We start from the raw sequence: 23,413 nt of genomic DNA on the forward strand, positions 1-23,413 counted from the left end.
TTTGTTTTGTTTTGTTTTTTTACACAATGCGACAAGGCTTCTGAGAAGAGAATTTATTCTTTCAACAAGGATATTCCTAGATCAGGTACCAATTTCTAAAGGCTTCTTCATGTAATGCCGGCAACTGCAGTAAAAAGTCTGAAATATTATTACAGTGACGCATCCTTTGTTCTAAGGCAATGTTTATCTGCGTTATCTAAAAATGTCTCCATTTAGCAAGCATGAAGCAGTTCTTTTAAACTCCTCCATGGCATGCAATGATATTTGCTTTACTGTCAAATTCAAATCTTCTAAAATTTTTAAAGTATCTCTCCTGGGTGCTACTCAGCAACAATTTTGCTGCATCCCCATCTTCCTATCTATAGTAGCTTGCAAACATATTCGACCCCCCTAAAAGCAGATTTACCGGTATTTGGATTACAAATGACACTTACACAGATCGTTCCAGACAGTATGTTTATTGCAAACCAGTATACTCAAAGTAAATTTTCAAAGCCATAATTCATTATTTCTCTGCCATTTTTGTATAATAAAATTAAAAACTGAAAAATGCTACTTGCATATGTATTCAACCCCTTCAGACTAGTACTTGGTAGACCCACCTTTTGCTGCAATAACAGCTTTAAGTCTGTTGGGGTAAGTTTCTACCAGCTTTGCACACTATTTAGGAGTGATCTTTGCCCATTCTTCCTGGTAGATTTGTCCAGGTTGTTCAGGTTGGTTGGATTACACTTATGAACTGCAATTTTCAAATGGTGTCACAGATTCTCAATTGGATTGAAATCTGGACTTTGACTTGGCCTTTGTAGAACATTCCCCTTTTTCTTTTTCAACCACTCCTGTGTGGCTTTGGCTTTGTGCTTAGTACTGGTGTCCTGCGGAAAGGTGAACTTTCTCCCAAGTTTTATTTTTTTAGCAGACTGAACCTGGTTGTCTTGCAGTATTCCCCTGTATGTTGCCCCATCCATCCATCCTTCAATTTTAACAAGATGCCCAGGCCCCTCTGAGGAAAAGCAACTCCACAACATGATGCTCCATCCCTATACTTTACTGTTGGGATGGTGTTTGATGAAGAATGGGCAAAGTTAGGTTTGTGCTATACATAGCATTTTGAATTTTGCACAAAAAGTTCCTTTTTTTGTCTCATTTGACCACAAAGTCTTATCCCACATTTTAGCTGGGTCACTCTGATGCTATCTGGCAAACTCCAGCCATTTTTTGATGTGGTTTTTCTTCATTAATGGCAGTAGAAGAGAACCGGAAGGCTCATCTGCATACTGTTCCCAGCATCCCCTGGGAGAGGACTCCAGAGGTCACAGCGAGCGTTTCAGGCTTCAAATTCCACAGCCTCAGCTTCTAGAGGCCTTGCACCCTTTGGAATAGAAGAAGACTGGAAGCATGCACCATTAGGCATGTGAAACTCAAAACTCTCAATCATCTGAGAAAAGACCAACTCACTGGTGGTTGAAAAGGATTGGTAAGTATAGCTTTGGGAAATCTTACGACTTAAAAAAATTTGGAGAGAGGAGAAATAGTGGGGTAAATTCTTTAGAATTTGTGTATGTCTGAAATAATAAGCAAGCCAGAGGGAGTTAATTCTAGTGTCTGTCTTTCCTTCCCACCCACCCCTAGCTCATCCCTTTGTTTATAGGCAATAGACACTTTCTCATTAAAAATCAGTCAGGCTCTTATCTAAATCATACTATTGCACCACCCCTTTCTGAGAGTTTAATCATCTCCTTTTAGGTCACTACCAGATTAATTAGTGAAAAACCTATACATTTAAAGGCTCCCATGTCAACCTAAACTTAACTAGGAACTCAACAAAATTAAGATGAAGGCAGCAGTCCAGCAGCAAGAGGAGGGGCTTTCCAGTTTTGCATCAAGTGTCACATGTATGATTTTTTACCCGCCGGTGAGAGGTTGTATGTGTGCACCCAGTGCAAAGAACTCCAGGCTCTCAGAGAATGAGTCCGATCTCTGGAGTCTAGAGTGGCAGACCTGGAGGAGCTCAGGCAGACAGAGAGGTACATTGATGAGACCTTCAGGGACATAGTACCCAAGTTCCAATTCCAGTCTGGCAGCCCCAGTGCGGCCTTGGATCAGAAAGGTCTCACAGTTGGAGAACACCACCCTGGTGTAGCAGGAAGTGATCCTGTAGCAAGGACCTGCTCTCCAGGTGATGCATTGTCCTCTTGCACCGAGGACGAGTCTCCCAGGGCCACTGCCCAGGAAGGAAGGGTTAGGTCGGCCTTCATAGTTGGTGATTCGATTATTAGAAATGTACCCCATCATTCATCAAAAAAAGTTAACCATGCGTTATGAAAAAGGGGTGTGTTTATGTAAATGTGTAAGTTACCGCTTCACAAATGTATTATCGCATGGTGCGGTAAACTTACCGCGCACTGCGAGAATCCCTGTTTTTCACATCTTGCGCTAAGGAGAGAGAAGGGGAGACAGAGAGAGAGAGAGCTCTAACACTAAATTTTCAAAAGGGAAGCTTTGATAAAATGAGGAAAATAATAAGAAAAAACCTACAGGTGCAGCTGCAAAGGTTAAAAGTGTACAACAGGCATGGACTTTGTTTAAAAGTACCATCTTAGAAGTGCAGTCCAGATGTAGTCCACGCATTAAGAAAGGTGGAAGGCAAAACAATTACCAGAATGGTTAAAAGGTGAGGTGAAAGAAGCTATTTTAGCCAAAAAACATCGTTCAAAAACTGGAAGAAGGATCCAAATAAAGAAAATAGGAAAAAGCATAAGCATTGTCAAGTTAAGTATAAAACATTGATAAGATAGGCTAAGAGAATTTGAAATGAAGTTGTCCGTGGAGGCAAAAACTCATAATAAAAACAATTTTAAATATATCCGAAGCAGAAAACCTGCGAGGGAGTCGGTTGGACCGTTACATGACCGAGGTGATAAAGGGGCTCTTAGGGAAAATAAGGCCATTGTGGAAAGACTAAATGAGTTCTTTGCTTCCGTGTTTACTAATGAGGATGTTGATGAGATACGGGTTCTCAAAGGTGATGAGTCAGATGAACTGAACCAAATCTCTGTGTACCTGGAAGATGTAATAGGTCAGACAGACAAACTAAAGAGTAGCAAATCACCTGGACCAGATAATATGCACCTCAGAGTTCTGAAGGAACTCAAAAATGAAATTTCAGATCTATTAGTTAAAATTTGTAACATATCATTAAAATCATCCATTGTACTTGAAGACTGGAGGGTGACCAATGTAACCTCAATATTTAAAAAGGGCTCCAGGGCTGATCCAGGAAACTATAGACCGGTGAGCCTAACTTCAGTGCCGGAAAAAATAGTGGAAACAATTCTAAAGATCAAAATCACAGAGCATATAGAAAGACATGGTTTAATGGAACACAGTCAACATGGATTTACCCAAGGCAAGTCTTGCCTCACAAACCTGTTTCATTTTTTTGAAGGGGTTAATAAACATGTGGATAAAGGCATTTGACAAAGTCCCTCATGAAAGGCTTCTAAGAAAACTAAAAAGTCATGGGATAGGAGGCAATGTCCTTTCATAGATTATAAACTGGTTAAAAGAGGAAACAGAGCGGATTAAATGGTCAATTTTCACAATGGATAAAGGTAAACAGTGGTGTGCCTCAGGGATCTGTAACTTGGACCAGTGCTTTTCAATACATTTATAAATGATCTGGAAAGGAATAGACGAATGAGGTAATGAAATTTGCAGATGATACAAAATTATTCAGAGTAGTTAAATCACAAGCAGATTGTGATAAATTGCAGGAGGACCTTGTGAGATTGGAAGATTGGGCATCCAAACAGCAGATGAAATTTAATGTGGACAAGTACAAGGTGATGCATATAGGGAAAAATAACCCATGCTATAGTTGCACGATGTTAGGTTCCATATTAAGAATTACCACCCAGGAAAAATATTTAGGAGTCATAGTGGATGATATGCTGCTATGCCAGCAGTTGAGAAAAAATCGGAATTGACGGCAATGTAATGAAGTGGTTCTCCTTATTCCTATCAAAAAGGTCATTCCAAGTGAAACTGGGCAACCACATGTCCGACACCTTCCCGACTGATGCAGGTGTCCCCCAGGGTTCAGCTCTCTCATCAACTCTATTCAACATCTATATGCTTCCTCTATGTAAACTTCTAACTTTTCTAGGAATCGCCTTCTACCCACACACCGACAACATTCAGTTCTATTTACCATGCATCAAATCTATTGAAAATACAAAATTAGCTCTAGCGACACACATGAAGGCTATACAACATGAACTATCCAAACTTAAACTAACTCTAAACACTAATAAAACAAATCATTCTATTGAGAAGATATCTACCTACAGTGACTCCTCAAACATTTGGCATGGGTAATTTCAGCATTACATCCTCTTACCAAGTACGGTATTTAGGTATTCCAATTGATGAGAATCTAACAATGGAAAAGCACATAAATAAATTAATCAAATCAGGATATGCCAAACTGCGCTTACTGAAACCATTGCTGACTCACGCAGACTTCCGCACAGTCCTGCAGACCCTCATCTTCTCAAACTTAGACTACTGTAACTCACTTCTACTCTGAGTTCCCAACTGTTTTCTAAAAAAACTACAACTATTACAAAATGCCACAGCTAGACTCTTAACTGGTTCAAGGAAATTCAATCACATATCACATTTACTGATAGCTCTTCATTGGCTACCTGTACAAGCCCATATCAACTACAAAGTCCTAACATTAATACAATCCACCATCCAGTCTAACAACTCTGGTTTAGTTGATGTAGCTCTACAATCATACAGGCCACAGAGATCATTAAGATCTCTAAACAAAGGACTACTAGCTTGTGCCATCATTACAGAATACCCACCTATCAAAAGTAAGCGACCGCATGTTCTCAATAGCTGGCCCAGTGCTATGGAACTCTCTAACCGAGTATCTAAGGCTGACCCCAGAAACAAAGGAATTCAAACATGACCTTAAAACATGGTTATTTCAAAAGGCCTATAACCTAACTTAAAATCACCTGAACACAGAGCATGCACCCTCAAGGACAATGTCATTAAGAATCTATCCTCTGATCTAAATACCTTATCCAAAGTACATGTCAATCTTTAATGTGTATGTTGTTTGATCTCATTAAGTCAACGTAATTGTCAGTTTATATTATGTATGTCATGTTGTAAACCACTGTGATCTTTATTTGGAATGACGGTATATAAAATGGCTAAATAAATGATATATTGATATCGTCAGCTCAGTGTGCTGCGGCAGTCAAAAAAGCAAACAATGTTAGGAATTATTAGGAAGGGAATGGTTAATAAAACAGAAAAATGTCTTAATGTCTCTGTATTGCTCCATGGTGAGAACTCACCTTAAGTACTGTGTACAATTCTGGTCACTGCATCTTAAAAAAAGATATAGTTGAACTGGAGAAGGTACAGAGAAGGGCAACCAAAATGATAAAGGAGATGGAATGGTTCTACTATGAGGAAAGGCTAAAGAGGTTAGGGCTGTTCAGCTTGGAGAAGAGACAGCTGAGGGGGGATATGATAGAATTCTATAAAATCATGAGATGTCTAGAATGGGTAAATGTGAATCAGTTATTTATTCTTTCATATCATAGAAGGACTAGGGGGCACTCCATGAAGTTAGCAAGTAGCACATTTAAAACTAATTGGAGAAAATTCTTTGTCACTCAACGCACAATTGAGCTCTGGAATTTGTTGCCCGTGGATGTGGTTAGGGCAGTTAGTGTAGCTGGGTTAAAAAAGGTTTTGATAAGCTCTTGGAGAAAAAGTCCATTTACAACTATTAATAAAACTGACTTACAGAATAGCCACTGCTATTACTGGCATTTGTAGCACTTGCCAGGTACTTGTAACCTGGATTGGTCACTGTTGGAAACAGAACTTGATGGATCCTTGGCCTGACCCAGCATGGCAATTTCTTATGTTCTTCTGTTTCTAGCCACCTTCCCATGCAGGCCAGAGTTTTACAGAGCTCTTGATATGGTTGAATTATGCACCTCCACTCAGCCACTGAACTCTGTAGCTCCTTCAAAGTGATTGCTGGCCTTTCTGTGGCTTCTCGCAAATCACCTTCTTGCTCCGAAGCTCAGCTCTGAGGATGGCTTTGTCTAGGCAGTGTTTAGGTGGTATGATGTAGCTTCCATTTCTTCACAACTGATCTAAGAGTGCTCACTGGGATATCCAAGCACTTGGATATTATTTTGTAGCCTTTTCCCTATCTTGTGTATGTCTGTAACTTTATCTTTCATTTCCTTAGAATGCTCTCATTTTCACAGTTTTCCTTCAGATTCATAATCTGACCAGTGGCACTGGAACTTGGGGGGGGGGGGGGGTTCTTTTATCAGGAAAAGCTGACTTTTTTTTTAGGATTCACAGGTAAAGGACAATTGTAAGCCAATTGTTAGGGCAATATATTTTCATCTATGTAAATTTGGAGCTTTCACAGCACATGGGGTTGAATACTTATGCAAGCAGCATTTTTCAAGTCTTTATAATTTAATTTTTCAAAAAATGCAGAGAAATAATGAATTGTGACTTTGAAAATTTACTTTTAGAGTATACTGGTTTGCAATACAGATTGTTCCAGAAAGTAACATGGAATAGACTTAGTTTTTGGGTACTTGCCAGGTTCTTATGACCTGGATTGGCCACTTTTGGAAACAGGATGCTGGGCTTGATGGACCCTTGGTCTGACCCAGTATGGCATGTTCTTATGTACAGCCCCAGTATTTAATCAGTCTCAGATTTAATATCTTCTAAGAAATCCTTTAGAAATCCTTTAAACTCCTCAGACAGCACCAGAAGGGTTCTTCACTTTCTTTCTTCATTCTGTTTCCTTAGGCAGTGCCCGGTGGGAAATTCTCCTCCCTTCATGTACAACTTCACTTAATAGCAACAAAGCTCTTGTTACCTTTATGTTAAGGTGGGGTAGACTGACTTCCAGGTAGGATGGATTATCAGCTCCAAGTAGAAAAAATGTTAGTTGAAGCAAAAGAGGGAAAAATCAAGGAAGTGTGGAATAAAAATTCTGTGCCTCCAGCAGAGGAGACAGTTAATGCAAAAATGCAGTTCTTCTGCATAGGTCATCAGACAGCTTAAATCTTCTTGAGGAGAGACAAGAGGCTGCCAAAATCTTCTCTTACACATGATCTAACCTTACACAGCACATGCCCCAATCCACTTGCAAAAGGGTACCAGGGATCTCACAGGAAATGCTCAAAAACTGTCTTAAAAGAGTCCAGAAACAAACTTAAAAGCTGGATAGACGAGTCAGTGGAGCTGGCTCCTAAATGGGGAAAACTTCCTTACTCCTCTCCTGTAAATTAAGAAAAATTAAAGCAGGAGACAGAGAGCAACCTGCTTCTTTTAAAAGGTAACTAAAAATCTACAACCTGTTAACGCAAGTCCCAAACTGAAAATCCACGAGGATAGCAGGCGCATAGGGATGATAAACAGCTAGGATACACCATCTGCATGTTCCTACATGGAGGAGCAAAGCCCAGACCTCTCTCAATTATTTCTGCACAGAACCTCCTCCTTTAATGAGGTGAAACCAAAGGCTGGCCCTGGCTCTCTCCATCCTCTTCTCATGCTTTATTTCTCAATCTTCATCTATCTTTCTCTCTTCCTCAATCTCCTCCTTTTTGGTTCTTCTCTCAGACCTCCATCTTTATGATTATCTCTCTTTAGAGGAGTCTTGGAGCAGAGACAATAAAAGGGTGCGGCTAACTCACTGGCTCAAACATCAGTCCTCTTGGCTGCACTGCTAGTCAGGTTTTCAGAAGATCCACAATGATTATTCATGAGACAGATCTGCATATGCCAGGTATTCGATTTAAGCAAATTTATTTTATGTATCACTGTAGAAAAACTGAAAACATTGCTAGCTGCAGGGTTTTAGGAAGCCCTGGTCTTAAGGAAATCAGAACTACATATTCATACATGAATTGGGAATAATCTAGAACTGACTCATCCTGCTCTTTATGACAACCCTAATACCTGTCCTTCCTCCTTCCCTCACGGTGCTTGCACTTCCGTTCCAAACTGAAAGCATGTGCTTCACTAGAGGAGAGACAGCTGTAGAGACACAGAGGCAGAACTTATATTGTCCCTGTGCCGCAATTCCTGGTCCTGCTCATCAGTTAAATAGCAGCTCTAGGGACTGCTCCCAGTCCTCCATTGTGGCCCTGTTATTCCATGCCTGCTGGGATCCAGGAAGGAAAAGGAACTGCAGCCAGCTTGGAAGTCTCCCAAGAGATCTGGGAATGCTGGGCTCATCGGCTATGTCTTCTCCCTTCTCCTTCTCTCAGCATTCTATCTCACGCTCTCTAGCTTCCCTCCTCCTGCTTTTGCTGCTGCTGCCTCTGTGGCATACGTCCTTTCTAAACAGGAAGCATATGCAGTGGAGACAATGTTGCAAGATATCAGAGAATTATTGTATTCTACAATAATTGCAGTGATTCATTGTACATCATACAATGATTGAAAAATGCAAAAATGTACAATAATTTTTAACCAAGGGGATTCCAGAAATAGGGACTTGTCAACACACTCTCTAGAACTGGCCACATGGTTAGTGCAGTTAGTATAGCTGTGTTTTAAAAAGGATTGGATAAGTTCTTGGAGGAGAAGTCCATTACCTGCTATTAAGTTCGCTTAGAGAATAGCCACTGCCATTAGCAGTGGTAACATGGAATAGACTTAGTTTTTGGGTACTTGCCAGGTTCTTTTGGCCTGGATTGGCCACTGTTGGAAACAGGATGCTGGGCTTGATGGACCCTTGGTCTGACCCAGTATGGCATTTTCTTATGTTTCTTATGTAAAGTATGTTTAAGTGTAGTTTGTAATCCACACAAATCTGCTAATTTTTTAGGGGGCCAAAAAGTTTTGCAAACCATTATATATACAACACATACACAACGTACATATATATAGATGACCTACAGGAGGTGCTACTGAAATGATATGAACATAACAGGGTAAAATGACCATGAGAGCCAAGGCACTGTGTGCTGCACTTCTTGCTCGCCCTAAGTCAATAACACAGCTTTTTACACCTATTCTTCCCATTTAACACCAACTGTTTGCAAAACACTAAAAAAGTGCAAAGTACTTACGCTCAGCAATCTGGTGCACAGGAAAGCCCAGATAGAAACTGAACTCCACCACACTCAGATTTCTCAGTAGGTCGCTCACGTCCGATCCATTAAGGAATCCATCTGCCTCGCGAATGGCATAGACAATGTTCACAGGGCCCTTCCGAAGCATTGCCCGGGTTGTGCTCAGAGTTACATTCACTATCTGAAAAAGGAGAGTCGAAGCATGGGAAGTGAAATGCAATTTCGCACAAATACCAGGCCCTGCCATCGAATGATTTTATTAATTTTAGAAACACAGAATAAGCAAAACACTATTTAAAAGAAGGCCTATTAATATTAGGCAAAAATAATGTAGAAAACACAAATACAAAACTCCTAACCTATATCAATGGCCAAATATTTGGAGATATTCAGACTATGGCATTTTTTTTCCTCCAGAAAGCTATTAAGGGCAGCTTCAGGGGATATTTGGCTGCTTCCTATAAAGACTTACTTTTGTGTTTAGTTGGAGGATGAGGCGGGGGAAGGTGATTTGCACACCATCACACTTCATAGCACCATGGTGATAGCTCTTTCTTCTCAGGGCTGCAAAAGGCTCTCACCTGCACTGTGAAGTTGTCAGGCCCCTGGTGATTTCTCCTCACTTCTGAAAATGCCATCATTAGTCCTCTCTCGATACGCTGGCTGAAGTTACAGAACCTGATATCCACGTCCCAAGGCACAAACTGCAGCACTAGAAAGTAATACATGTATTATCCCTACTAATGGGAATAACCACATGGTTAACATAATACCCGACAGCAGAAAAAGACCATCCAGCCTGCCCAATCATCCCATTTGCACTTCTAAGGATACATCCCAGCTGCCAACCACACAGAGCAACCACTTGCAAGATTTCTCCTTATCGAGAATGGTCTTTTTTTTGTCTCTCCTCCATTGTGCTCCACCTTACTGGACAGAAAAGCACGCAAAATCCTCCACTTACTTCCCTCCATCACCCATCTTTCCCATGCCTAAACCAAGGGCTTTGTAATAATCTAAAGTAGCCAGCAACAGCACGTACAACCAATATGACTCCCCCGTCTTGAAATGGTCTGTTCCAAACCAGATCAACAAACAGTTCTGCATCACGAGAAGGGCAATTTGCAAAGCCATTTACACAAGTACATAGCTAGGTTCCTCCATGAACTGGCTGCCCTCCCTCATTATGACAAGGTCTATCCAGTCTTCCACACCATGCATCCTTTAAGCTGCATTTTAAGAGTGGCATTCCTACAGGGGATGACTTGGGTGGGATTGGAAAAATAGTATTTTCAAATCTGCATACAGATGTCCACTGGTACTTTCTACTTTGTAGGCAGTGACAAGTTTCAAAGGGAAAGTATGTGTGTATTTGCCTTTGAAATTTGGTGCAAAGTCCATCAATAGAAAGTACCCACATGCTTTGCAGCAAAGCAGCCAGTTTGACTCTTCCTATCCACTTTATATCACACAATATCAGCTCTTCCTTCCATTCAAGCATGTTTTTCTGTTGTATGCCCCATCCAAACTCCCTTTACATTAATCCATCCATTCACATCTCGCGTCCTCGCTTTCTATGCACCCAATCTGTAGTAAGCCTGCTAAATCAGCAAGGGGTAGATTTTAAAAGGGTTACGCACATAAGTTATGCGCATAACCCTTTCAAAACCCCCCTGCGCGCGCCGAGCCTATTTTGCATAGGCTCGGCGGCGCACGTAAGCCCCAGGACGCACGTTAAGTCCCGGGGCTTTCCTGGGTGGCGTGTCGGGGGGGCGTGTCGCGGCGGCGCGTCATTCGGGGGCGTTCCGGGGGCATGGCCACGGGCATGGTTCCGGCCCGGGGACGTGGCCGAGGCCCCCGAAATCGCTCCCGGGCCGGGAAATCGCGCGGCGGCGGCAGCCAGCCAGGGCAGGCGTAACTTTCGCGATAAAGGTGGGGGGGTGGCCGAAGGAAAGTTCCCTCCGAGGCTGCTCTGATTTCGGAGCGGCCTCGGAGGGAACAGGTGGTGCGCGCAAGGTGCACAAATGTGCACCCCCTTGCACGCGCCAACCCCGGATTTTATAAGATATGCGCGGCTACGGGCGTATCTTATAAAATCCGGCGTACTTTTGTTTGCGCCTGGTGAGCGAACAAATGTACGCGCTCGTGCTTTTTTTTTTTTAAATGTACCCCCAAGTTTCTCATTTTCTTCTGCCAATGCATGCAATACTCACTTGCGTGCTATTAATGCGCAATACCAAAATCCAAAATGAGAAGGCTGAGCCTGAGTGAAATCTCAACCCATGCCCACGAGGCATCTTTAATTTTCAAAACAAGCTACCCATGTGAAATTTAGATAGCACACACAAATACAAAAAACTACACATTTATATACTAAGCAAACATCAGAACCTTCCTTCTCTAATTTAAAAAAAAAAAAAAAAAAGGATAAATGGGCTCGAACAGATCTCACCTGTCTGTATCTGGAACTTGGGGTGTGGCACACTTCTAGATGACTGTAGTGACAAAATAGTGGGGGCCGGCCCCTGGAGAAGGCTGCTCCCACCCAGAGCATTCATGACAGCGATCACCGTGTAAACAAAAGGACCCGAGGTCACCAGGAAAGAAAATTCAGGAGAAATTTTATAGACCTATTAAAACAAAAGCAAATGAAAAGGAAACTTTCCCCAACAGACAATGACTTCTGGGTAAGGCTGACCCAGAATAACTGGAAAACATTATCCACATTATCGCTTTTATCACTCTAGCTGTAGTCTTGCTTCTATTAAATTCTGGTATGTCTATCACTTTAAATTTGCGGAGGGGGGGGGGGGGGCAGAATTCGTGCTGTTTTAGCAATGCCACTGAAGTGTAAAATTTCAGTATTTGGGTCTTGTATCTGACTAGGCCAGAAAGCTCTAGACACATCACACATAATGCACTCAGCCCCCTCCAGGGGAATGGCATGACCACCAAATAGCTTCAGCATCCCAGGGCGACTTAGGAATGATTTTACAAGTCTGACAGCACACAACTGCTTTCTACTAATTTAGTACTTTTCTCCAAATAAATCCCAAACAACAACATAAAAGCTATTACTGACAATGAAGCCACCTCTAATGGGTCAAATGAATCTCCAGAGAGATGGGAGGGGAAGCCAACATCCCTATGCATGGGAAGAGTGACAGACATTATTCAATATCCACAGAGCAAACTGGACCATAGTACAAGGACTAGGGGACACTGAATCAAACTAGCAGGCAGCAGACTTAAAACAAATTGGACATAGTATTTCTTAACTCAACGCACAATTAAGCTGTGGAATTTGTTGCCAAGGTAACTAGCGAGGCCGAGTTTAAAAGGGGTTTGGACAAGCTCCTGGAAGAAAACTCCATAAACAATTATTAACCAGGTAAGACTTAGGGAAAGCCACTACTCATCCCAGGGCGTGGGCAACAAGAAACGGATCTACTCTTTGCGATCTGCCAAATACTTCTTAAGGATCCGGCCTGACCACTGTCAAAAGGCAGGATGCTGGGCTCGATGGACCGAATTTTGTCTGACCCAGCATGACACTGCCTATGTTCTTATGACCTTGGCTTAGCACCTCATGCAAAAGATAGCGCCCCACACACTAAGGCAAGGCAGCATCAAGCTTGCTAGGACTCAATCAAGTATTTGCTTTTATTGAAGAGTAGACTGTTCATGTTAAAAAAGGAGTCTCTCGTGGCAGGGCTGCACTGTTTCTATCTGGTGGGTCTCATTCAGCACTGGTGCACACCATTCAACCCACTGCTGTACTGTGCTGATACTGGGAGATAAGCAGGTTCTGTAGCAGTGTAGGGTTATCCAATCCACTGCCGGACCCTTCCATTTTCTAGCAGTGTGCCCTGGTTTAGGGGTCCAGACTACAGTCACAGGATTCAATATAAGCACCTTAAAACAGCACACCACCTAGATTCTACCAGTTATCAATTCTTTTCTGATTCTTGCTTTCTTCTCCAATCTTACCCCTGAGATCTAATTTTTTTTCCCTAGGTGCTCTATTTCCAACAACCTTCAAGTATTTTGGAATAAACCTTTTATCGCACTCACACACCTTGTTTTCCAAATCTTTCCCTGAACCCATTCCTCAGGCAGGGATGTTCTATTCATACTTTGCATGCACCAGCATGGTACCTGCATGTAATTTTTATAAGGATCAGCACAGCAGCAGCTGCCAGCCCCTTCTACTTAGAATCATAATGATGGATGTGGTCAAGCTTTCAGAAACTGCATAATAGTATCCGCTTACAAATAAAACATATCATTAAATCACAAAATAGACAAACAGAAAATGGGCAAATTTGAATAAGCCACATAATGGCAAAGTCCACAGGTTCTTTCTCACCTGTATACCTTTAGCCAATTTTCAAACAAATGGCATTTTGTCTTTGAAAACTGGCTAAAAGCATGCAGGTACAAAAGTACCTGTGGACTCCACCCCTGCTACTTATGTGGCTGAGGACTGCAGTGGAGAAACTAAGTGCACATAACTGGAAATTCGAATTACGTTTCCCTTCTCTCCCCTCCTCCGATCTTCACGCGTCCCTACTTGAAAAGCAGCTAAATATAGCACGTAAAACAATGTGACTATTTAGTCATTCTGTTTTTGGCAAATTTCAAAATCGAGAATCTAAGCACCCATCTCTGTAGTTAGGCACTTAGATGCTTCTGAAAACTGTCATCATAATGATTTGGTTGCTGGCTGTCACTGATTTAAATTCTACTACCAAGATCTATTTAGTTTTCTGCTATTAATGCCACAAAAAATCATGACACGTAAATCAAGGGGGGGAAAAATAAACCTCAGATCAGAAAAAAATTATACAAAATTATTGGATTATCCTAAACCTTATTAAAATCAAGTCCACAATAAGGAAGAGAAGAGGAGACAGGAAAAAATGAACAGATGTTACATATCCATTTTTATGATGCATACAAAACTTGTGGCCAGGGATATTAATGACCCACAGGTATCAGCAAATGTGCATGGTCCGGAAATATCTCCGGTGTCGCAGTTTTAAAAGCAGCTCAAAAGAAGCTCACATGAAGTCAGTGGCAGGTCAAGGAGCATCGCAGTGCTGGGCGCACTGTCCGTTTTAAAGGCCCTTACCTCCAGCTCAACTGAACGGCCGAACTGAACCTTCAGCACCATTTTGATGGATTCACTGATATTCTCTAGCACTGCACTCGGGGACAGCACTGCAAAAAAAAAAAGGCCAAAGCGAATGAGCACCAGCCTGCTTAAAGTGAGCAGATAGTACCATGTTCACTAGAACATTTAAAAACAGCAGCCAAGAAGAGATATAACATGGGGAAGAAAGACAATGCGCTTGGAGGCTGCCCGAAGTCCCCATCCTACCCACCCCCCCTTTCCCCAACGAATATTCAGACACTTGCTGGCTTTAAAATTGGCCGCAGTTTTATTATAACGAACCCGAGCCCTTTCAAATAAATTGAACCGTAAACACCCCTCCCCCCCAAAGCTTCCCCCCCCCAACGCCCCCACCCTTTTTTTTTTACCTCCATCACCTTAAACCCCAATGGTGGAGTTTCCCCTCCCCCCACTCCACCTGCTCCGCCTCGTACCAGCGAGAGCAAGCTCTGCCATGAACCTTCGCCCCCCATGGTTCACCGGTCCTCCCGTGTAGCAGCCCCCCCCCCCCACTAAACCGGGCACTCCCCCCCTCCTCCACCGACGACTCCCCCACCCCATCATGACAACAATAAAAATGGGCTCGGGTTTCCCTCCTCCACTGCGACAGTACAAACATTTGCATTTCGAACAACACGTAACAAAGGGCAGGCGGGACAAAATTCTGGCGCTCCCCCCCCCCCCCCCCCCCCCCGTGCTCTCCCTGGGCAAACTGCCGCCTGCCACCTCTGACGTCACCCACCTCCCGCCAATCCCTGCCTTCGATTTGAATTCCCTGTAACTGCCGCGGTCTTCTCCCTCCCCCATCTTCCCGCCCATTCTTTCTGCACTGCCCTTCCCCCTCCTCTACCTCCGGGCGCGCCTCCTCCCGTGTTAGGGTCGCCATACTGTAATCCAGCATGGCTTGCCTATATCCACATTTTTACAGTTGCTCTTTTTTTTTTTTTTTGCTCCCCACCATCAATCGCATTTCTCTGGAGTTCAGCAGAATCCTCTTGTGCTGCCCGGTCAGAATTTTCACCCTTTGGTGTTGGACTCACTCTACTTTCCTCGGTGCAGCACTCATGTCAAAAGGTTACAGAGTGTGCACGAGCACCCTCTTCACCAGGAATAAGAGATCTCGCCAAGTCCCATTAACGGACAGGCACAACCCGCAATCAATAGATCAATTCTCTGTATCAGTCTTAAGTAGCTATTAAGCTAAAAAAAAAAAATGCATTTGTATAAGGAACCCCCCCTCCCCCTCGCCAGCCCCTTTGGTGAATTCCAATGTCTTTCGAATGAATACGGGGGCTGCGGACTCAAGAACTCTTCCTGGTGGACTACACTTGTTTGTTAGTGTCTGATTCACTTCAGATGCTAGAAACCTGATTTGGGGAACGGGGGTTTTTTTTCTGTGCTGTTTATTTCTTTTTTGGGGTTTTTGTTGTGTTTTACCTTTTCCTTGCTCTGCTGATTTCAGCGGACATCAGCTGAAGGGAGGAATAACTTGTTATATGGTACTTAAGATTTCTTAAACAGTGGGTTTTCTAATCTCCTTGTTATTCGGTTGTGGGTTTTGGTTTGATTCTTGCGGGTGGGTGGCACCTGATCGCTATAATCACTGATCGGCTATCCTGTTGAGGGTGGTAGACTATTTAGGTTATAGGGATATAGGCGGGAGGGAGTGGTCTGCAGGGGATATGGTATACTGATTACATTAAGGCAGGAGGGGAGGTTCCTGGTGAGCATCGAGTTCGGCAAGGTACGCGGTAGATTATGAGAATACATAGGTTGAGGGTTCAGGCTGGGGAGTCCTTAGCTGGGTCATTTTGGATATCTGATGCCTACAATTCAATTGTTACTTTTGAAGGGGACAGATGAGTGATATTCACTGTATTTCCTGGAAAGTAGATGGGTATGGGTCCCCCCTATTAAAAGGACCTCAGCCTATTTTTGTATTTGGATATTAATAGTTTTCACATGTATTTCTATGAGCAGACTTTGTTTTGTGAATGTAAAACTGGATAAAGAAAGAATTAATTAATTGATTGATTAATTAATTAATTAATTAATTAATTAAATAAATAAATAAATAAATAAATAAAAGAACCTTAGCAGCGCTGAGGAGACATAAAGGGGTTATTGCAGGGGTTTAGGAAACTCATTTGTCAGAAATGGAAAGCAGAAAACTTAAAAGGTGTTGGTGGGTCAGTGCTTTTATGCGCCTGTGCTGGGGGAGGAAGGCAAGTGTAGCAGTGCTGTTTCAGAAAAATATCACTTTTCAGCTCAGTCATCAGCTTAAAGATCCCTGTGGAAGACTACCTGATATTGGTGGGAAAAATTCAAGGGCAAGAAGTCACTATTGGTAATATTCATGGTCCTAATGTTTATAGACATGGGTTTCTCACTGAGGTATCTGCTAAATTAATGGCAATTTTGAAAGGTCCTCTAATTCTTTTCGGAGATTTTAATTGTGTCCATGATCCACTTATGAAAAGATCGGGTCTCCTGAAGCATAAGGCATGAACTTGTTTACTACTAAGCCTAATAGCATGTTATGTTTTTACACCCCTTGTCAACCCCTTTATCCCTATAACCTTATTTTGTAAACCGTTATGATGGCGCTAGTTTGACGTTTCCAAATGACGGTATATAAAACTCGTTAAATAAAATAAATAATAAATAAATAAAGGGAGAAAAGGGGATACAATATCTATGTGATGAGTTACATCTCTTAGGTGTTTGGCGGACACTGAATCCTACCTCACGTGAATATGCTCATGTGTCTACAGCCCACTCGTCTATATCTTAATTTCTGATTTTCTCTTCTCGAAAATATTATGGGCGGAAATTGGCCCCACTGAAATTTCTGATCGTGCCATGGTATGGTTAGATATTCATCTTTATGGGGAGAGGAAAGGGGTAAAAAGTTGGAGATTTCTTAGTCATTTAATGGCAGACATGGACTTTAAACGGTTCTTACAGGAGAAACGGGAGGAGTTTGATTCCAATAATGCCATCTCAAAGATAACCCTACGTTATACTGGGAGACAAGTAAGGCGGTAATCAGAGGGGAGATCACTTCTTTTTTGATTGCTCGCTCCAAGGTCTTGCATAAAAATATCACTGATTTGGAGGCAAGACTAAAAGTGGCGAAGAATATAGGGCTATATTACAAGTCTTAAATGCCACCTTACATCAGAAAGATTTGAGGGCCATGAGATACGGGGCACATCAATTTTTCAAATATGGTAATAAAGCTGGAAAAACCCTAGCAAACTTAAGGGGTCATTTTCAATAGCTTTCGCACGCGTCCCTTTTCGCGTGCGATAGGGTGATCGGGGAGGAGTCGGCCCCGAAAGAGGAGGAGTCGGGGTGGCACCGGGGCCGACACTGCAGAGACATTGCTGGCAGTGAAAGGTAAGGACCCTTATTGCCGCCAGTTTCGCACCGAATAACTATACCTTTTATGGTGTAGTTATTCGGTGCGATGGCTGCTAGCTTTTGCAGGCCCGCCCCCCAGTAACCGCGCGATTCACTATTCTCTGCAAGAATAGTGAATCAGGCCTTAGTGAGATTAAGTAGAAAAAAGACTTATTGAAAGGTTGAAGGATGACAAGGGTATTTTCCTGTCTCAGAGTAAGGATATTTGTACGGTACTCCGAGGATTTTATCAACACTAGTACACTGATGATAGAAAGGGAGGCAAACAGGAAGAGGAGGAATTTTTTCAAAACCTAGAAATTCCAAGGCTATCAGAGGCACAATGTGATCTGCTCAATAGGCCCATCTCGGTACTGGAAATAGTTAATGTCATTAAGCATAGCAAGAGCCATAAAGCACCAGGACCGGGTGATCTGAATGCTGACTTCTATAAACTGCTCACTGACCAGTTATCAGCACCTTTAAGGGATTTCTTTTTAGATACTCAAAGGAAGTCTGCAATTCTTGAGAAATTCATCAGGGCATATATCACAGTCCTAGAAAAACTGGGTAAGGATTTATCTCACCCAGCCTCTTATAGGCCTATATCATTGTTGAATTTTGATGCAAAATTATATGCCAAAATGTATGTGGACAGGTTAGGCACAGTATTTCCTTTGATTATATCTGATACTCAAGTTGGCTTTGTGAAAGACTGTTCAGTTAATATAAATATGATAAAATTACTCATTGCAATTGCAGAGTGTTAGCAAAGGGTGGAATTTAACACTAGGAAGGCATTCGATAGGGTGTCATGGCCTTACTTATTTTCTGAGATGAAAAGATAAGGTATACAGGGAAAGATCCTCCAAAATATTTTGTTGCTATATCGTAAGCCTAAATCAGCGATCATAACTAATGGTTGGGTTTCTGAGGATTTTCAGTTGCACAAAGGGACAAGGCAGGGATGCCCTCTTTCTCCCCTCATTTATGCTCTATTGACCAATTACTGAGAAAAATTGAGGCTGATATCCGGGTGCGGGGTTTTCAGTTGGGATCACATGGGTTTAAAGCGGCGGCTTTTGGAGACAACATTCTGGTATTTCTGTGTTGTCCGCAGGAGTCACTGGAAGAAGTCTTAAACGACCAGAAAATGTTTGGGGATTTTTCAGGCTTAAAAATTAACATAAACAAATCTGAGGCAAATATCTGAGAGTTTGCGAGACAAATGAAGAGGACATTTCCCTTTAAAATGGGTGGAGCACAAGATGAAATACTTGGGAGGATAATGATTACCAATGATTTAGGGCATTTATATGAGGAGAATATAAGTCCCTTGATTAGGAGAATGAGGCAGAAGTTATCTGGTTGAGCAGCTTTGCCTTTTTCTCTTACGGGGAGGATACAGCTATTAAAGATGATATAGAGCTGCCGAGATGGCTGTATGTCTTACAACAATTGCCCTTATGGTTAAGCATGTCAGACATTTCCACCATACATCAACTTACAAAGAAGTTTTTACGGGGTAAACATAAGGCATGGGTTCCTCTACTCACTTTGATGACAGGCATCAATCAAGGGGGCTTGGGATGCCCATCTTGGAGGGATTACAATCTAGCATGTGTTCTGAGACACGTTAAAGACTGGCTGATGGGATCAAGCTATTTCTCCCCTTATGATTTCATGAAAAGCTGTTTATGTCTGTATTGGCCAACTAATCTAGTTTAAATAAATATTTCTGAAGTTCCTGTAAAGTTCAGGCAGAGTTTATTACTATAAGCGGGTAGGAATTACCCTTCTAATTTTGAGGGGTAATCCGCAATTCCTGCCAGTACACTTCCCGATGGGAAGCTAAGGGTATCACTAGTGTTCTGCAATTTTTGGAGAAGAATACGAATAAGATAAGGAGTTTTCAGGACTTACAAAATAGTTTTAATTTGGGGGCAGCAGACTTTTATGGTTTTCAACAAGTACATGTTCTCCCTATGTCAAAGTAATAGTGCTTTTCCTGAGAATAGGGATTTGAAAGAGACACTTTTTTGGAAGGGGAGAAAGCCAAACTTCTGCACATCCTTCAGGAGAGCTATTTTATCTCTTAAGGGTGATGCAATAATTGAAAGTATAATGGTGAAATGGGAAAAACATGCTGCTATAAAGTTAACCAAGTTAAAGGTGCAAGCTATTTTACAATATACTTTCCTAGTTTCTGAAAATGTGCAACTACAAGAAACCCAATACAAATTAATTCACTGCATGTACACGTCTAGAGCTTGGTTATATGCGGCAAAGCTTTGTGACTGACAGTTGTTTAAATTGTGAGGCTGAAAAGGGATATTTTTACCATTGTATTTGGGAATGCATAAAGATATCTCAATTGTAGTCAGAGACTGCTGAGGCTATTGGTAAAATGTTAAATGTGTCTGTACCATTGTCCCCGAGGGTGTGTGTACTGGGTTTGTTTGGGGAACAATTAAGAGAATTGTCTGAACATGGAAAAATGTTTCTTAGGAAATCCTGTCTTCTCGCTATATCGACGATTTTGGCCGTGTGGATAAGTACAGATCCTCCAACTTATTCACAATGGAAATTGCGCTTCCACAGTCTCCTGCAATCTGAATATATGTCTACAAAAAGCAAATCTTGGGAATACCACCAATGATGTATGAATATTTGGCAAGGATATTGGGTCACCCTTTCTACAACCGTTCAAGATGACCTGCACAGGTTGTAAGAACTTTGGGTTTGACAGGCCTGTTCTGGTTGGGTTTGTTCATGGTGGCATACCTGCTACTTTCCCTCATATTGGAAGTGTAAGTGTACTAGGGGATAGGAGAAGGGAAGGGAGAATGTTGGATCAAGTTGTTGTAGTAGTAGTTGGAGTTGGGACAGTATATTGGTCTTGGGTCCTGTTCTAATGTATATTCTGAAAACGAATAAACATGTATAAAGAAAAAAAAAACAAAACTCTGCTCTGCATTCATCCTTCCATTGTTTACGCTACTTTTGCTGTTTTGGTGTATTAGAACTGCAGGTTTCTGACAAAGATTAGAACAGGAGTGCCCTGATTGTATTTACACCCAATGAAAATAATGATGTATAAGAAGAAGCATTCAAAACGTTTCAAATAAAACTAAAAAAAAAAAACCCCCAAAAAAGTCACATGTGATGGGGGGAGGGGGAGGGTCAAACCCCAATTCCATTATTTGTACTAAGGGCTATCAGAATTATTTACAGAATGTGGTAGTATTGAGCCTTTACAAAGTAATATTGAAAAGTACTTATAAGGAAATGAGCCACAGCATTTCATCTCAACAGGCAATTATATTCTGTCCAAAAATGCTACTTTAGCTATTTTTATTATACACACGATTATTTCCCTTAATCCTATTTATTATAATGGCAAAATGTTCAAGGACCTGCTGGATTTGTATAAAAGCTCAGAGGAGCTGTATTAGTTTTTTTGAAAACCATTCTAAAATTTGAAGTAAGTCTACATATGAATTTGTTTCATTAGCTTCCACCGACTCCTCACAAGCTTTTGTGTTTTCAGCTGGGCCTAATTTACAGCAACGAATTCTGCAGTGGGTGGGTTAAATCTCTTGATAATTAGTAACCACAAACATCTGCATTTTCGCCAGAGCAACTCAGAACTGTATCAAGTTATAGTTACGAAGTAACTGTGCATGGACCTTGAAATACACCTGGCAGTGACATGGCAGGATGCGCATTAAAGCTCTTCATTGCTGCAAGGTCTGTGGGTGATAGCTTGTATTCCTCCAGCACAAAATCCTTCAGTGCAGTGCGCTTTGCTGCACTCAAAAAACCTCAGGAGACCAGACTACTCAAGAAAGGAAATTAAAAACTTAAATTTTATGTTGTCTTTGCCATACTGTCTGACTTGGAATGTCAGCATGGCTAGAACATATTAAGGTCATCAAGCATTGTTAGCACTTCCCCCGATACTGCTTAGTGTTGACTGTGCAACTAAGACATTCAATGTAAGGTAAAATGGTACACTATGACCCAACACACTGTTCATTTTTAAAAAAGGAATTCTCATAGAAAACTTGTACTGGTAACATAGTCATATGGTTATTGATCGATTAATAAGACATGCAAGATAGAAGAAATCTTACCAGCTGTAACTAAATAAGCATCAGGAACTGTGATATCACATACAAAGGGCTGCCTGGTTGTAGTCATGATAGTGGTTCCTGGAGGAGCTCTGGTGGCCACAGTGGAAGAAAGTGTGGATGCAGTTGCGGTGTTAGTTGGTATACTGCTTAATGTGGTACTGGAACTGCCAGTTGTACCAGTAGTGTTATTTGCAGTAGCTCCTGTTGTGGTACTAGTTTTAGCAGAAACATTCACAGAAGGTGGAGATGGCGTATTCACCAATGATGTAACCATAAAATCAGATCCTGTAGGAGAAGGAGTAATGCCTGTGCTCATAGGGAATGACTGTGTATATGAATCAGCTGTAGAAGCTATTACAGGAAAAGATGAAGTGTGTGTCTGGGTCACAGGAAAGTTCAACACACCATCTGAAGACCTCAAACTTGAAAAAGCAGGCATAGTTGAGACCGGAGTCAACTGAAAACTAGTAAACAATGAGGTCAAGTATATTTCATCAATCAAGGTACTACTGGTGAGCACAGATTCAAAATGACTATTAGGCAGTAAGGGAGTCAGAATGGTTGATGACAAAGAAGAATATGACAATTGTAGTGAAGAGGTAGCATCTGTGAAAGCTGAGGTAAAAGTTTCTGAATGAAATTGTAAGGTGGATGTTGGTTCAGACAACATAGGAAATTCTGAGTAGAAACTCGATGATGACCACATTGCAAAAGCACTGATGTTATCTGGTAGCGCCGACATAGTTGAATGAAAGCCTGAAGTCCACCATGTTGGAAACAGTGATTCCTCAATACTTGTGCTACTGGTACCAGGAAAATAGGTCAGTTCCAAACTTGAAGAGTTCACAAACAGCACAGATGTTGCAACCACTACAGGTGATCCCTGAGGTAACAGTACTGAAGAATCACTTGGAATTGAGTAAATGGATGATATATCAGAGGATAAAGATGATGTGCTACTTGGTTCGAGATACCATGTTGACATAAGGCTTGAAGCAAGATCTGAAATATTGCCAAATTCATCCACTTGAAACTTGTGGACATTTTGTCAAAGGACAGTACTGATTCTGACTGCAAATATGTTGGGGCTTCCAGAAGCCTTGTACTATTTAGTGTAGTGGCAGGTACAGTCATGTATGCTGTAGTGGCAAATGATGGTTCAAAGTTTATGCTGGTGACACTAGAAGAGACCTGTGTAGAAAGACCGAATATAAAAGGAAAAGTTTCCAGAGCAGGAGAGGGAAAACTCACGGATGTAACGTCAACTGATGTTTCCAAAAAGGTCTGACTGTAGGAGGGAAAGACCGTTGTAAGCAAGTAGCCATTAAGATTAGCATCAAACACACTTGAAAATGAAGAGACAGATTCTGGGGCTTCCACGAATCTAGAAGACAATGAAATGATAGGTCTTGATGGGGAAGATTTATCAAAGATATCTGATGCAGAGTCTTCTAATGCAGATATATCTGTAAATATCTTGGTCAGAGGAGAGAAACCATCTGTTTTAGAGCTTGTGGGGGAAAAAGTATAAATATTAT

The 23,413-nt window shown here is 41.7% G+C and overlaps 1 protein-coding gene across 1 annotated transcript in view; it reads right to left on the reverse strand.

Annotated features, from left to right (window-relative positions):
- KIAA1549 (KIAA1549 ortholog) overlaps window positions 1-22,981 on the reverse strand; it is a 185,278-nt gene extending 162,297 nt beyond the window's left edge. The window contains exons 1-5 of the mRNA XM_029599771.1: window positions 21,876-22,981; window positions 14,293-14,381; window positions 11,611-11,788; window positions 9,740-9,870; window positions 9,156-9,339 (exon numbers count right to left, since the gene is read on the reverse strand). Coding sequence (XP_029455631.1) covers window positions 9,156-9,339; window positions 9,740-9,870; window positions 11,611-11,788; window positions 14,293-14,381; window positions 21,876-22,860 — 1,567 coding nt within the window. The 5' untranslated portion in view covers window positions 22,861-22,981. The remainder of the gene's footprint in view (window positions 1-9,155; window positions 9,340-9,739; window positions 9,871-11,610; window positions 11,789-14,292; window positions 14,382-21,875) is intronic.
- Window positions 22,982-23,413: the final 432 nt, after the last annotated feature.

Source organism: Rhinatrema bivittatum, chromosome 4, assembly GCF_901001135.1.
Source record: "Rhinatrema bivittatum chromosome 4, aRhiBiv1.1, whole genome shotgun sequence".
NCBI lineage: Eukaryota > Metazoa > Chordata > Amphibia > Gymnophiona > Rhinatrematidae > Rhinatrema > Rhinatrema bivittatum.